This window comes from Emiliania huxleyi (assembly GCF_000372725.1).
Source record: "Emiliania huxleyi CCMP1516 unplaced genomic scaffold EMIHUscaffold_1, whole genome shotgun sequence".
In the NCBI taxonomy this organism is placed as follows: domain Eukaryota; phylum Haptophyta; order Isochrysidales; family Noelaerhabdaceae; genus Emiliania; species Emiliania huxleyi.
In genome coordinates, this window is record NW_005202428.1 from 2,415,552 (window position 1) to 2,430,531 (window position 14,980).

Sequence of the window (14,980 nt, forward strand, 5' to 3'; positions counted from 1 at the left end):
GGCTGCTGGCTCCTTCACAGCCATCTTACCTAAGGATGGCTGAGCTAGCTGCAGTGCAGCCACATCCTTCAGCCCGATGGCTGCAACACACACACGGCAGCCATCCTTAGTAGACATGGCTGGAGACGCACTACCGCAGCCACACCGCCCGCCCGCACTAATCCCGCGCCCCGGTTTTTTCGCCAGCCTAGTGCGTTCGGTTGATTGAGGAAACCCCTCGAGTTAGCTGCTTAGTCGCGTGCGCGTATGCTCGCTGTCGTTGCAGTCTCTGGAGGCTGCGCCGCGGCTCCCGAGCGGCGCGTGACCCGTGCCAGTTTTGGTAAGGTTTTGCGCACCCTCTCAACTGACTCCCTGAGGCAGGGTGGCGCGGGTGCGGGGTGGCTCGGCAGCTCGGCGGGAGGCCTCCGACCCGGCTACCTTGTGCTGTTGAAGTTGCTGCAGGAGACGCCGATGACGATGGCGCTGTCCTCGCGGCTGGCCAGCGTCCGGGCTCGCTGGCGCGCCGCCCGGGATAGCACTGACAGTCTGCCGGCGCAGCGGGCGCATTCGAATGCGCCCGCCGCGCCGGCAGACTGTTGGACGGCCACAGTCGCGAAAGTGGGGTGAAATCCGTGCGGCGCAGTGGCAGCGGTGGCCAGGCGGCCCCTCTCGGGGCCGCGTTGCGCAGGCGCGCCGCGCCATGAGCGGCGACCGTGGTGAGAACGCGATGTGCCACTTGCTCTCACTTAGCAGCTAACTATGATAGAACAAGTTTGAAAACCTCAGCGAAAAAAACGGGGGTCGGGATTAGTGCGTCGAGGTGAGCCCTGCCCCTCTTGGCTGACCCCTGGCTACATTGCAGCCATCTTGGGAAAGATGGCTGGGGGACAGCCATTTCAGCCATTTCAGCCATCTACTATGGCTGCGTCATAGAGATTGCAGCCATCCTCCAGAGCCATGGCTGGTGGTAATTCGATGGCAGCCGATGGCAGCCGTCCCGCGAGGCCGGGGGCGACAAGCGCGCAGCTATTTGTGCGTGTGGCGGGGGCGGCGGACGGCTGCCATCGAATTATCACCAGCCATGCTCCGGAGGATGGCTGCACTGACTGTGCCCCAGCCATAGTAGATGGCTGAAATGGCTGTCCCCCAGCCATCTTACCCCAGATGGCTGCGATGTAGCCAGCTAAGCCAAGAGGGCTCACCTCGAGGCGGGCGGTATGGCTGCGGTAGTGCGTCTCCAGCCATGTCTACCAAGGATGGCTGCCGTGTGTGTATTGCAGCCATTAGACTGGAGGATGTGGCTGCACTGCAGCTAGCTCAGCCATCCTTAGGAAGATGGCTGTGAAGGAGCCAGCACAGCCATTCTGGTGTTACATTCCGAGGTTAGCCGCGAGAGCCCGTCGGTCGTCGCGGCTCGCGCTCGGGTGTCGGGAGACACGGCCCGTGTACACGGCCCGCGGGCCCCGGGCCTTCCCCGGCGCCCGCCCCCGCGCGCCGCGCCGCCGCGGTGCGGACGTGCGGTCGCGCTCGGCGCTGCCACTTGCGCTGCCGGCGCTGCCGCGCCTACCGCCTAGCCGCGCAGCGCGCTGCAGCGGCGCTGGCGCCGTCGGTCTCTGCGTGTTAGGCGCCGGCCGCGGCGCGGCGGGGTCGGTGCGTAGCAGGTCGGCGTACTGGCTAATACTGCGTTTTATGGTGCGTACTGATGCAACTGACCCTCTCGCACTCACATACTCTAGATACACACACCGCGCGCCATGCACGCAAGCTGAGCTGCTGGGTCAGCGACAGCGTGGCGCAGACGCGGGACCGCGGAGATTTCTTCGGAGGGTGATCGTGTGCCGATGGTATTACGCATTTACGCGCACTACGTATATGCGACTCGGAGAGTGACACAGTGTCCTGGCTTGGGAAGGCATACATGCGTTTTGCGTTTTTGAGACCTCTTTGTGCGTCTCATACACCCAGGGTCAGCGGCGGATCGCTCAAGCCCCGCGAGCAGTAACTGAGTTTGCAGTGTTTGCACGAGACCAGTCCGAGAGTGCGCAATTCGGCAAACCACGGACCGGATCAACGAGAAGTGTGCTCAATCGAAGAAGCAGGTCACGGTCTCTTGCCGGCGATGGGCCGCATCCGGCTGTGAGCAGAGATCACCTGGCCAATAGTCACAGGCACCCCAACCGGGAGCGCTGCACTCAGGTTGTGGCTCTGACCCAACGGCTCCGCCACCCGCGCCTCTGCATGCCGCGCAGCATGCCTGCGAGTCTGGTCGCCGAGCAGAGCACTGCGACACATGGTGACGCCCGTCGCGGCCGTGCCCAGAGCAAAGGGGAAGGCGCAGAAGAGGGCGGCGCTGCCCAGAACCTCCATTCTCGCGACCTTTCGGTCGTGCGTCCCAAAAGCGCCAAATCGTAACGAGCTTAGTTTCATTACATTCGCGTTGCTTCTTTCGGCATTTTTGCTGGCGGGCCTTGGCGCGGCGTGAGAGCTCAGATTGTTTGTAAAACGAACTCGGGGGGCACAGGACGCGGCACGGACGGGGCACACACGCCAGCCAGGCTACAAAAGCACAAACACGGAGGAGGGAGGCACGTATGGGGGAGGAGGACAGGGTCCACACCTGCACGAGCAGGATTTTGGAAGGACGATCAGGGGCACAGGTGGGGCTCTCCTGCTCCTGACAAGGGACACGACAGGCTCGCAGCGCGGTGCACGGTGGACTCCCAACTCCACTGGCGGTCTCATCTCAGGCTCAGCAGCAGGGTTTGCGTTGGGAATGACGAAAGAATTTTTAGTTAGCCGGGACAGGGTTCCGGCTCCTAGCCAGATTGGGGGTCTGTTGACCACGGTTAGACCCTATGCAAAGGTAGGTAGGTCCGGTTTTGACCGCCCCAGAGGGCCCCGCAATAGGTAGGTAGGTGGTGGTGTGTGTGTGTGGGGGGGGGGGGGGGGTGAAAAAAACCGTTTCGCGCGGGAGACGGCGCGTTTAGCCGCGAACGGGGCCATGCTCTGGGGCGGGCTCGCGAGCGGCGCGCACCGCGGTACAAGCCGGCGCGCGGCGGGTGCTGGGAGCCTATTCACAGAGGGCTAACGGGCATTTTTTCGCTTCGCTGCGCGGCCTGGGAATAGGTATGTAGGTGGGGCACGGAGCCTGGCGATTGGCGCCCGCAATAGGTAGGTAGGTAGGGCGTTTTGGTGCGAGTCATGGTCAACAGACCCCCTATCTGGCGGTGAACCTTCTTTTGTAGACCGCTAGGATTGAGAGAGCAGCCTCGCTCACAATCCTAGAAGTCGAAGGATTGTGAGCAGCACTCCTCGCAATCGTAGCATCTGGTCGTGACTCGTGTGGGTGTGTATTCCGGGATTAGTCAATGGTACCGCGTCGGCGACGCGGGCGCCTTGCGGGCAGAGCCCTTAGCCACCCTTTTTATCTTGCGCGGTCATAAAGCGCGGGAACTAGCGGAGCTGGGAATAGGACCCCCGCAAACGGCGTGGCGTGGAGCGGTTGAGCATCCCTCCGGGGCCCCCTCTGCGCCGGGGAGGCGTTGTTGGAGGCTAGGACGCAAGCGTCCGTCGCCTTTTTCAAACTCGGGGCCCACTCCGCTACTCGATACGCTCCGACCCGAATTTGGAGGGCCTAAAAGTTTAAGGTGTTGCTGCGCAAAAGGGTTTGGACACAGGGCGCAGCTCATGTATGTATGTATGTAGGAAGGCGAAGAACAGTGAGGCTCGGACTGGACACCAACGCGGTATGGGTGGACGCTGGAGCTCATGCTAAGAGTCCTAACTAAGAGCCAGAAAAGTCGAGGGAAAGTTCGCGGAACTGTGGCCTGGGTGTCGCGCCACCCGGATCGCGCGTCTTCGACCTGGTCATTCCGACGCTCCAGCCGGCTCGTCCTCGAGTAGCGAGAAGTCGGCTTTTCAGAGGAGGCGCAGCCGAGCCGCCAGTCCTCAGACATGCTACGCACGCTCGCGCGAGGCGGCGCGGCGACGGTCGGCATCGGCGGGACAGCCTTGGCGGCGTACGCCTACGGCGATCCCGGATTCGGCCGGCAAGTCTCGTTTTGGCGCGTCACTGGGCCGGCGGTGCTGAGCTACGCCGCCTGCTCTGCAAAGCACAAGAAGAGCGACGCTGACACGAAAGCGCGGGCCTTTGCTGCGCTGCACGACCACTATTCGAAGGTCTCATTGGACCTGATCCTGGAGCTTCGAGGGCTGTACATCAAATTTGGGCAAGCGGCCGCTTCAAGCCCCTTCGTGCCTCAGGCGTACCGTACGCAGTTCAAGGTGCTGCAGAATGACGTGCCGAGCGAGGATTTCGCGGCCATCAAGCAGGTGGTGGAGGAGGAGCTAGGTCCCCTCGACGAGCTCTTCGAAGAGTTCAGCGAGTCTGCGTGCGGTGCAGCTAGCATTGGCCAGGCTCACGTCGCCAAGCTGCGGACAACAGGCGAGACAGTCGTCGTGAAGGTGCAGTACCCGTCCGCCGCTCGCATATTTTTGGCCGACGCGCAGTGCCTCCGCACGCTCATTTCCCTAGCCAACCCGGAGGCGCTGCCCGCCTTTGAGGAGTTCGAGAAGCAGCTGGCCCTCGAGCTCGACTACCGCGCGGAGCTCGCCAACCTGACCGCCATCTTCGACGCCATTATGCCTACCTTTGCCGACCGCGTCGTCGTGCCGCGGGCGCACAGCACGCTCAGCACGGGCAGGGTGCTCACTTTAGAGTACCTGCCTGGGCCGAAGCTCGAGGGCGAGATGCGGCGGCAGATGGCCGAGCTGGGGATGCGCGTCGACGAATCTGAGTCGATGCGCGACTGGATCCAGCGCCTTGAGGCGCAGACGACGCAGCCGGCAACGGAGGCCGACGACGACGAACGAGAGCCGTGGCGCGCGTGGCTGGGGCGTGTCGGCGCGCGCGTGGTGGGCATCGACGCGGCGCTGTGGGTAGTTGGCAAGGTGCTTGCCACGGGCGGCGCTGCTGGCGGCGCCGGCGCGGGCGGGTGTCAGGAGGAGCTGCGCACGTGCTTGCACTCGCTCGTCGAGGTCCACGGCTTCGAGATCTTTGTGCACGGGCTCTTCAATGCGGACCCTCACCCGGGGAATCTCATCGCGATGGGCGATGGGAAGGTCGGGCTGATCGACTACGGTCAGTGCAAGCGTCTGGAGGAGGGGCCAAGACGAGCTATTGCGGAGCTCATGGTCAAGGTGGCCGACGACGCGCCGCACGCAGAGGTGGCGGCGGCGTTTCGCCGCGTGGGCGTGCGCACGGAGCATGGAGGCGACGAGTTCCTCGGCAAAATGGCGCGGCTGATGTTTGGGCGCGTCTCGGTCGAAATGCTCGAGCCCAAGTGGCACCGCGATCTGCACAAGACCGACAAGATGACGCATTACCCGCCCGACCTGCTCATGGTGCACCGCGTCGCCCTCATCCTCCGCGGCCTCAGCGTCGCGTGCCGCGAAAACGTGTCGATTGCCGAGCTTTGGCGTCCGCATGCCGCGGCCGCCTTGGACGCCGGGCCGGACTGACGTTCGGAGACGGAGCGGTTTTTACTGTGGTGGTGTCGGTTTTCATTGCTCAGTGCTTGCCTGGTTAATTGTCAAAATTCCTGTTGTGCAAGAGGGGATGGGGCTCTGACGGAGTGTGTGGCGGGAGAGGGCAGGGAGGGAATGGGCGCGGGGGAGGGGGGGGGGGGGGCTCAGCCGTGCAAAAAGCATTAATTAATAATAGTAATAAAGAAATAATGCTCGGCCGTTCATGAAGTCCGTCTCGATCTGGAGTAGACGGTTACTTCCCCCAGGATTGGTCTTCTCTGCCTGCGGGAACACCCTCGGGCGGCCGGGTGGGGCTGCGGCTGGAGCTAGCATGGCTCGATAGAGCCGAGACCCCGTGTTGAGGCGGCGCTCCTGTGGGCGGCTGTGGAATCGGGAGATTCGACCTTAGATCTCCAGTTATCTCATCCCAGTGGATGGACGTCCGGACGTCCATTTGTGTTCCTCTCGCCGTCCGCCAGCGAGACGCTCTGTCGCTGGCGGCCGCAGTTTTCTGTGAGGTGGGAGGAGAGGAGAGGACGCAGCGAAGATGGCGCAGCAGCAGGCCCCGCCAGCTGCGCAAGCGCCCATCGTCGTCGTCGTTGACGAAGTTCAGATCACCAGTGATGCAGCGCTCGTTCTCGCTCCAGGGGCTCAGCACGTAAAGGACCACACGCCTTGTCTGAGTTGGACCACGGTGTACGACAATGCAGGAGCAGTGACCAACTACACCCTGGGGCAGAGTGACGCCAAGGGCGCCTTCCTGCCGCGGTGCCGGTTCAGCGTGGACCAGCAGACAGGCACCCTCCTCGATAGGAACCACGTTCTCAATGTGCTTTTCAATGGGGCATTCTGGTCGCGGCTTCTGACCGCTCTGGACGCGGCGAACCTCTTTGCCACTTCCATGGAGAAGATCGGCGTGCTGCACCAGCGGCTCGCCGGTCTGGCAATGGCCAACCCAGGGGTCTGGGTGGTCTCGCACTCGGACATCTTTCTCGGTGAAGACTTTGACGCGCCCGCCGTCCCAGCGCCGGCCGCGGGGAGAGGCCGGGGCCGCGGTCGAGGGGGCCAAGCCGCGGCCGTGGTGCCGGTCGTGCCAGGACCACAGGACCTGCTCTTCCTTACGCAACTCCCGCTTCGCGCGCTCGAGGCGGGCGGGGAGTTGCCTTTGCTGCTGTACTCGCTGCTCTCTTTCCATTTGGGACCGATAGCTACAAGGGCGGCCCGCCTGCCCCTGGCAGCCCCCGCGAGACTCACGGCCGGCCTTCTCCAAGGAGCTATCGTGCAAAGCGTGGGGGCGGCGGCCGCCAACCCTACGATGCTCGCGCTCCAAATCCCTCGCTTGCTCAAGGGCGCTTCGCTCCCCGTCATCTTTCAGTCTACCTCCGCGGACCCACACACGAGGCTCGAGGACTTCACGGACTTGCTCCGCATGCAGGCCGGCGGGGTAGATGAGAGGCGGCGCATCGAGGAGCGGCGGATCATGCTCGCCACCTCGCTGGGCGCGCTCTACCAGCTAGTCATCCAGCCGTCGCCCTCGGTCTCGACTGCAAATACCTTGGTGAGCCGCCTGGCCGCCAAGATTCTGACCGCGCCTCAGCTTAAGCTCTCGCTGGCGGACCAGCTGGCCATCCTCGCGACGGCCGTTCATGATCGGCAGCACCTCGTCCAACCGGGGGCCTCCGCGGAGGATGCGGTGACCGCGCTGGTCGCGGAGGACCTCCTCTACGACGCGGGGCGCCCCGCGCCTAGCGTGGCAGGCGGGCCGGCGTCCTCGGGCGACCAACCGCCGCCGCCCAAGCTTTTGGAGAAGGCTCTGATGATGCCCAACTTCCAGGCTCTGGCCGCCAGCCTCGAGGGCGCGGACGCACAGTCGGACGAAGGGCGGCGCCAGATCCTGGCGGCGGCCTTCGAGTCGGGCTGCGACCTCGTCCTGCGTGTGCTGTTGGGCCCGGGGGGTCACGAGGCTTCCCGCAATCCGGTTCTTGCCAAGATTGCGCACTGCAAGGTAGAGCTCGCCAACTACCTCACGTGGTGCCTCGTCACCGACAGCTCGGGCCAGCCAAAGGAGGCGCTCGACAAGTACCGGTTCACCGGCCACGACGGCCAGAGCGACAGTCTCTGCAAGGCCTTCCTGGCGGGCAAGTTCGTGGGCGTTGATTACATGAACGGAGCCAACGGCGTGCTGGACTGGATGGGGGCCGCTCTCCATGCCCAGCGTCTCCCGAGGATCCACGTCAAGGACCTCTACATCATCCCGAGCAAGATGCGACGCTTTGGGGCCTTCCTCAACCTCCTTTTCGTGGGCATCGGCTACCCGGAGACCGTCCCGGACGGCGCCGGCTTCACCATCAAGACTTGGTTCGAGTTCTATATCGAGCACCTCGAGCTCACGAGCGGGTACAACACGTATGAGCGGAAGTGCAACCACCTCTACCAGTGCAGCCGGCAGTTCGAGGCCTTCCTGCGCATCCTCGAGACGACGCTGGCGAGCCGCCGATCTCGACCCGACCCCGGCGAGGATGGATTCGGCCCGGTGGCCTTCCTCGATTGCCAGCCTGCCGAGGAGTTGCGCATGCGCGCGAAAGTTTCCGCCCACCGGACCCGAGAGGAGAAGCTCGACGAGGCGTCCACCTCTGAGTCCGTGTGCGACACGTGCATCCTGCCGCTGCTTTCGGGGTGGGCCAACCACCCGCTCGACAAGCGGGATGCGGCGGCCCCGACCTCGAAGCGCCCCAAGATCGAGCCTGGCTCGAGCGTGGTCATCGGCGCGAACGCGCCGCTGCCCAAGGCGCACGCCCTCGCCAAATCCGCATTGTGGCTCAAGGAGGGCAAGGGTCAACCCCGTGAGGAACAGATCAGGTTCACATTGTCGTAGCCGGAGGGGATGTTGACCTTTAGCTCGTGGGGCCACCCGCGCTTTGTTTTTTTTTTCACAGACCACTCGGGCAGGGGGCAGCTTTTACCAAATGCCAAAGTTGCACTTTACCACTCGGGCAGATTCGACGATTGCATTTTACCACTCGGGCAAACTCGATGAAACGGCGGACGGAGAACGCGTTCGCGGCCGCTCGCCGGAGAGCTATGCATGAAGCGGCCGGCGCGCCACCGCAGCTCACCGATGGAGCTCGCGCCGCGGCTCAATCCACAGGCGCAGCAGCACTGCGACGCATTCTCCAAGCACAGTGCCTGACGTTGCAGGTGCTCAGAGAGCGAGCAATAGTCGACAAAAGCCCAGATCTGAGCATAGCGGATCTCCATGTTGGTCGCGCCCTGCGAGAGGACAACCGCGGGCCTCGGATGCTTGCCCGGACGCGGACCCGCCGTGCGAGTTGCAGACCCGGAGGAGGCCAACCCAGCTCACCCCCAGAGAGGCCATGCCCAGGGTCAACCATAAAAGGGGGCTCCGTCCGTCCGTCTGTCTCGTGTGCTTCCTAGTCACCGCAGGCCTTTGCCTGCTGCACTCGACGTCCGTGTCTCTGGGCATCATCCCGAGCAGCCACCCGCCAGAGGACGGCATCCTCGGACACGGCTTTGGCGAGAAGCCCAAGAATGTGGACCCTTGGGACGCGGCTCACCGCTGGAAGGCGGTCGCCGAGAACCAGAAGGAGAACTTCCCGATTGTGCTGGCAATCTACTGGGCCACAGTCCTCGTCGGCGAGGCGGCGCCCGTGGAGGCGGTGAAGGGAAGCAAAGCGCCCTACTTCATGGTTGCGTACCTCCTCCTCCGCGTCGTCTACGCCGCATGCTACATCGTCGCCCTGGCGCCGTGGCGCTCACTGGCGTTCGCAGCCTCCAATTTCGGTGGGATGTACACCGTCTTTGTCATCGGTGTCTACCGCGCCTGCAAAGTCAGCACGCCAGCCCCGGCCGATGACTATGCCATCATGCCACCGACGGTGTGAACGAGCACTTGGAGAGTCGTAATCGAATCTAAAGGGTGTGGACTGCGGTGAGTTGACGGAAGTCGAGGGCGACGCGCGACCACTTCGCCACAGACGGTCCCGCGCCTCGCCGCTAAGTTTGCGGCACGCCCCGCACCGTCCGCTGTGCCGCATTTTTTGCCCGGAGTGAAAGGTCCAACGCGCTCGTCGGTGGCGGTGTCCCTCAACCTGCGCCGCGCTCGGCGAACCTCGACAGCGCCTTCGGTGGCATGCAGCTCTTTGCGCCTGAAGCCTGGAGTGAAGCTCCTCTGCTGCTCACACGCTCTGCACAGTTGGCACAGCCCACTGTGCGGCTGCCACAGCTGTGACAGCGATGGGCTCGCCCTCACTGGCCCTCAGTCACTTGTGCTGCGGCTTGTGTGAGCGACACTGCTCGGCGACTGCCGGCACACTGTGAGACCATGGGTGTGAGGTTAAACCACGCTCTACCAGCGCTTGGTCACATCGGCCCCGAGGCCAGATCCTTCTACTCTGTTGATGACAAGACTTGTCTACTGGCTGGAGCTGAGCAGGGAGGGCCCGGCGCACAACCCCTGTGGTCAACTCGCTCACGGGGTCCAGGCTGCGGTGGAGTCCAGGCTCCAGCACACCCCGTAGAGAATCATCGTACTTCGTACGAATGGAGGTGTGATCGATGCACCGTTCACAGTCCGTTGACCGTTGCAAAAGGAAACGGGGACAATGCGATGCAGTCTTCTCCGGCACAGGCGCACTCTCTCTCGCTCTCGAGCGCGAGAGCAACGAAAGACGTTGCCCGAGCGCGCACACACCCTTGTACAGATGTGTACACCACGAAACCATAGTCACAGCTCCTCTCGGTCTGGGAAGGCGGGCGAAGCAGGCGCGGTCGGGTAGTCCCCGACCATCTCCTTCGCCGCCTCCCCCTCAGCGGCGATCCAGTGGCGGCAGGAGAAGCCGGGGTGCATCACGGAACGCACCTCGTGCTCGAGCGTGTAGAGGAGCTCGCCCGTGTCCTTGTCAATGTCGCAGAACGAGTGAGGGGAGGTGCGGTGGGCGTGTGGGACGGGGATTGAGTACGCGCCGGGTCGGTGAGGTCCTTGAGCCGAAACTCGCTGTGCCGCAGCGCGTGTGCCAGCGAGTCGTACCGCAGGTGCGGGAAGCGAGGGTTGTTCCACACCAGGCCCGCCTCGCGGCTGCGCTCGTACACGGCGGCGAAGTCGTTTGTGTAGAGCGCGACGTGGTGGCCGTCGTACCGGCGGACGGGCGGCTCGCCTGGCAGCGCCTCCGCGAACTGCAGCGACTGGTGGTGCCCGAGCCGCACCACGCAGACGGGCCGCCTCCCCTCTCGGCCAACCTGAGAGGCGGAGGCGGCGGGGGCGGAGGAGGTGACGGTGGGGGCAGCGAAGGCCCGAGTGCGCGCGGTGGCGATCTCGCGTGCTCTCGGGCCACCTCGGCGGTGGCGCCAAAGAGCCGCAAATAGAAGCGGCAGATGCCGGCGGCGGCGCCTTCTGGGACGTCGAAGCGCACGTACTGGATGCCCAGCCCTCGCGACGGACCGCCGGGCAGCGGCCTCTCCTCGCGCGGGTCGAGAAGCAGCTTCGGACCAAACCAGGTCTCTGCGCCCGCCCACTCGACCGCACGCAGACGGTTGCCAACCGGGCAGGTGATGCGGAGGCTGCCGTCGGCGCCAACCGCGTGCGTAGCGCTGGCGTCCTCCAGCCGCCGCTGCAGCGCTGCCAGCTCCTCAGTGGTGTACGCCAGCCCCACCTCGCCTCGCACGACCTGCGGACGTGGCGTGGTGTGGCGTGCGGTGTGTGGACTTGCGGAGGCAGCCTGGAGCTAGATGAGAGCGCGAAGTGTGAAATAGAGCACGCGAGCATGTGTCTCAGAACCTGCACGGAGTCCTCCGGCTCTCCGACGGGCAAGTGGAACTGCTGGAGGCCAAAGTTCGCCCAGTGGAGGCCCTGCATCGGCCCGCCGGCGGCCTGCACCTGCGAGCAGACGACCGCGCCTCGCGGGTCGTCGGCGCCGCCCATCACGCTGAACCAGAAGCGCGAGAGCTGCTCCGTCCACGTGCCGCCGGCGTTGATGTTGACGTGCTCCAGCGAGATGAGCGGCTCGTACCGGACCGGCAGATGCGGAATCGTGGTGGTCGAGGAGGAGGGCGCAGCAGCCGCGGACGCGACACGAAACAGCAACATGGGGCTGCTTGTGAAGGTAGGCGTGCGTATGAGCTCACTAGCTAGAGCTCACAGAGGAGGCCGTCATCGCATTCCGCTCTGGCTTCTTCTGTCGTTTCTCCCTTCTCGTCCGGGGTGTGTTTTTGTGTGAAGGTACAGTAGGCACACTGGCACCTGGGTTCCGGCTCCTACCCAGATAGGGGGTCTACCCGCCCGGTTAGACCCTATGCAATAGGTAGGCAGGTCCGGTTTTGACCGCCCCAGAGGGCCTACAACAGGTAGGATTTTTCTCTTTTTCGCTTCGCTGCGCGGCCTGGGAGCTGGCCCTGGGTAGGTAGATAGGTAGGGCGTTTTTGGTGCGAGTCAGGGTGAACAGACCCCCTATCTGTGCGTATTCTCGTATCAATCACTGGCTCCGAGTAGAAAAAGAAAGAAAAAAAACATGTCGATAGCTCCGAGTAGAGGGGGCGTCCTGCAGTTAAGGGGAAACCCGGTACGCGGGGCCAACCCTCGGAGACCCGTGTTTACTTTACGGCCCTTTCCCTGCGAATGCGCACCCCCCCTAGCTAGGGGTCAGGGCCTCTCTAGCCCGTAACCCGATGCCGATCATCTCCGGCTCGCTGGGTGCGCTTCTTAGCTCCCCGGCCCTGGATGTGAGCAGTGAGGTTGCCGACTGCACTCCAAGTGCCCCCTATCTGGGTAGGAGCCGGAACCCGGCTGTGCGACTTACACGGACGGCACACTTGAATTCCCCGAGCTAAGTAAGCCTAAGGAACGGCCCTGGATGTGCGGTTACTCGGACTGGTCTGCACTCCAAGTGCTCGCCAAGTGTAAGCTGAGTGTAAGAGGAGTGCCGCACCGTGGTCCGTGGCTGCGTCTGCGGCGTGTTGCGGAGGTGGCTCCCGGCAGTCTCCCGGCTCCCGCGTCCCGGGGCCAATGGTTGGGTAGTAGGGCTAGAGGGTCGCTCTACACTTAGCCTCTGCAGCGAGCGAGCGCTCAACTTAGCCCCCGCACGGAGCCAGGCTCGGACTTAGACGCTGTATGGTCGGGGGCCATGAACTTAGACGACACAAGGCCAACTCCGGGTAAAACCCGGGTATACCTGCAAAAGTCCAGGTTTACCCGAAAAATACCTGGTCCTGGACGCGTCCCGACCAACGTATGCCGCGCGCACGACGCCATATCGCCTTGTCCCAGGGCCAGTGCGCTACTTGCGGCGCGCAACTCCTGCTCAAGTACGCGCACCGTACCATGTGCTGCCGCTATGCGTGTCTTAAGGCGGCTGCGGCGAAGCGGCGGGCGCGGCATGCCGATGGCAGTGCGGACGATGCGGTTGCGATGTGTGGTCTGCTTCAAGATCGTGGCGGTGCTTGGCATGCACTTCTGCGATCCCAATCAGCTCATCGCAACGAAGCAGCGCAACAAGCTGGCTGCTGCCAACAAGGCCCTACTACCTCACGCGCGGATCGTTCAAAGAGGACCAGCATACACAGGCTTCTATGCGTTTGTTTGAGCTTGAGGCTATTTGTGAGAACTGTTTGGCTTGAAGATTGCGCTCAAGAAGAGCAACGAGAATCGGAAGAGGAGGATGCTGAGGCGGCGATTGCTGAGCATGAGAAGGATCGACCCGGATTAGAAGGCGCCCGCCGCAGTCGAAGAAAATTTGGGGGCTGCGCGCGCCGTATTGCGTATATCGTGTTGATCACGGTGCTCGGTGGGAGCCTCTTGGCCCCAGGCCGTGCCACGGCAGCCTTAGCCCGCATAAGAGGCTGCCGCCGATCTTAGACCGCGTAAGCACCCCAGTGTGCACGTGCACACTTAGACCCGCTCAGCCTCGAGGCTCAGAACTTAGTAACGTACTTAGTCTACTGACTACTCTACGTTCTCTATCTACCCCCGCAAACCACCGCGAGGGTCCCCGCGGGCCCCCCCGGGCGGCGCCGGGGGAATTCAAGGGGACAGGGTAGAGACGAGAGGTAGAGACTCTGTCCTGTCTTCTCCGATGCACCGTTTTGGCGTGTTCATTTTGTTCAACCCATGAGTATCAGAGGATAATTGCATTCTAGGGTTCCAGAGGCAGAGCGGGGTCCGCCGCTTGGGCGGCTCGCTCTCACTCGTAGACCCACGCCTTGGAGTGGTCCTCCCACGAGACGACCTGAAGCAAGTCGATGGCCCGGGGAGGTCAGGGGAGTGGGAGAGGGTACCGGGCGCGGGAGGTCTCAACTCGGTGGGCGCGCGGGAATCAAAGGACTCGAGCTGCTGCAGCCAGCCTAGGGATCTCGGCGGATCTCGGCGGATCTCGACACGCACCTCGCCGTCCTTGAACCAGAGCGCAATCTCCTTTTCGGCGTTCTCGGCCGAGTCGGAGCCGTGGCAGATGTTGCGGCCGACGACGATGGAGAAGTCTCCGCGGATGGTGCCGGGCAGCGACTCCTGCGGGTTTGTCGCCCCGAGCATCTGCCGGCCCATCTTGACCGCATTCTCGCCCTGCCAAACCATGCAGCAGACGGGCCCGGAAAGCATGTATGAGAGCAGGTCCTGCGGGCGAGGCGCGGGTGATCGCAGTGTTCGCAGGTGGTCTCGGGTGATCTCGGGTGATCTCGAGTGATCTCGGAGGTCCACGACGAGGCGCAGAAAGAGTCTCAGGGAGCGTACGGCATGTCCGCACCGGGAAGAACTTCTTCTCGACGAGGTCGCAGTAGTGCTGGCGCAGCAGCGCCTCGTCCGCCTGGAAGAGCTTGAGCGCCTGCAGCTGGTAGCCGCGCTGCTCGAACCGCTGCACGATGTTGCCGACCAGGCCACGCTGCACCCCGTCCGGCTTAATCATGATGTACGTGCGCTCCATCTCCATCGCGGGCGAAGCGGCGCGCGGCGCGGCGTGGCGCAGCGGCGCGGTGCTGACACTGAGCGCCACGCAGAGCTGGGAGAGAGCGAGCATGGTCAGGGAAGTGGCTCGAAGGAGAAAAAAAATCGGGAGTAGTGCGCGGGAGCGGCGGGTGTGCGGGATGTCTGTGGGACCGAGAGAGCGATGTGCTTGTGTCCGCCTTGCGTTTGTTTTCATAACATCGAAGGCTAGCTCAAAAAAAATGGCCGCAATACGATAACGGGCCCGCCGACGAGCCGGAAGGCCGAGGCCGGCGTGCGGCGGGCCCCAGGGGGGGCTTGGGGTCAGTTGTCGGAGGAGGCGAGAGGTGAGCTTACGCGGCCTCTGCGAGTGGAATCGGGACGTACGAGCTCTCCGAGGGGAGGCCCGTCGCAGTGGCAGCCGGACCACCGTGATCTTCGACAGGGAGGGCCACGCCTCCCCGAGCTTGCAGAGGAGCCGGCGGTGGGGGGGGGGGCGAGCCGAGGACGATAGAGAGGCCGCGAGTGCGGGCGCGACTCGTCGACCAG

General features: G+C 63.8%; 4 protein-coding genes across 4 annotated transcripts; 2 read left to right on the forward strand and 2 right to left on the reverse strand.

Moving 5' to 3' along the window:
- Positions 1-246: 246 nt before the first annotated feature.
- Positions 247-950, forward strand: EMIHUDRAFT_194691 (hypothetical protein; the record flags this gene model as incomplete). The annotated part of the gene is made up of 3 exons (XM_005794390.1): positions 247-597; positions 668-695; positions 889-950. 3 exons carry the CDS (start codon positions 247-249, stop codon positions 948-950), a joined length of 441 nt encoding a protein of 146 aa, XP_005794447.1.
- Positions 951-3,933: 2,983 nt separating this feature from the next.
- On the forward strand, positions 3,934-5,499 carry EMIHUDRAFT_194694 (ABC family protein; the record flags this gene model as incomplete). The annotated part of the gene is made up of 2 exons (XM_005794391.1): positions 3,934-4,929; positions 5,017-5,499. 2 exons carry the CDS (start codon positions 3,934-3,936, stop codon positions 5,497-5,499), a joined length of 1,479 nt encoding a protein of 492 aa, XP_005794448.1.
- Positions 5,500-10,087: 4,588 nt separating this feature from the next.
- Positions 10,088-11,608, reverse strand: EMIHUDRAFT_461060 (hypothetical protein; the record flags this gene model as incomplete). The annotated part of the gene is made up of 4 exons (XM_005794392.1): positions 10,088-10,420; positions 10,585-10,761; positions 10,857-11,189; positions 11,300-11,608. 4 exons carry the CDS (start codon positions 11,606-11,608, stop codon positions 10,250-10,252), a joined length of 990 nt encoding a protein of 329 aa, XP_005794449.1. The 3' UTR covers positions 10,088-10,249.
- A 2,089-nt stretch (positions 11,609-13,697) lies between these two features.
- EMIHUDRAFT_60978 (nucleoside diphosphate kinase) lies at positions 13,698-14,438 on the reverse strand (the record flags this gene model as incomplete). The annotated part of the gene is made up of 3 exons (XM_005794393.1): positions 13,698-13,742; positions 13,898-14,125; positions 14,256-14,438. The coding sequence occupies 3 exons, from the start codon at positions 14,436-14,438 to the stop codon at positions 13,698-13,700; spliced, it is 456 nt and encodes a 151-aa protein (XP_005794450.1).
- Positions 14,439-14,980: the final 542 nt, after the last annotated feature.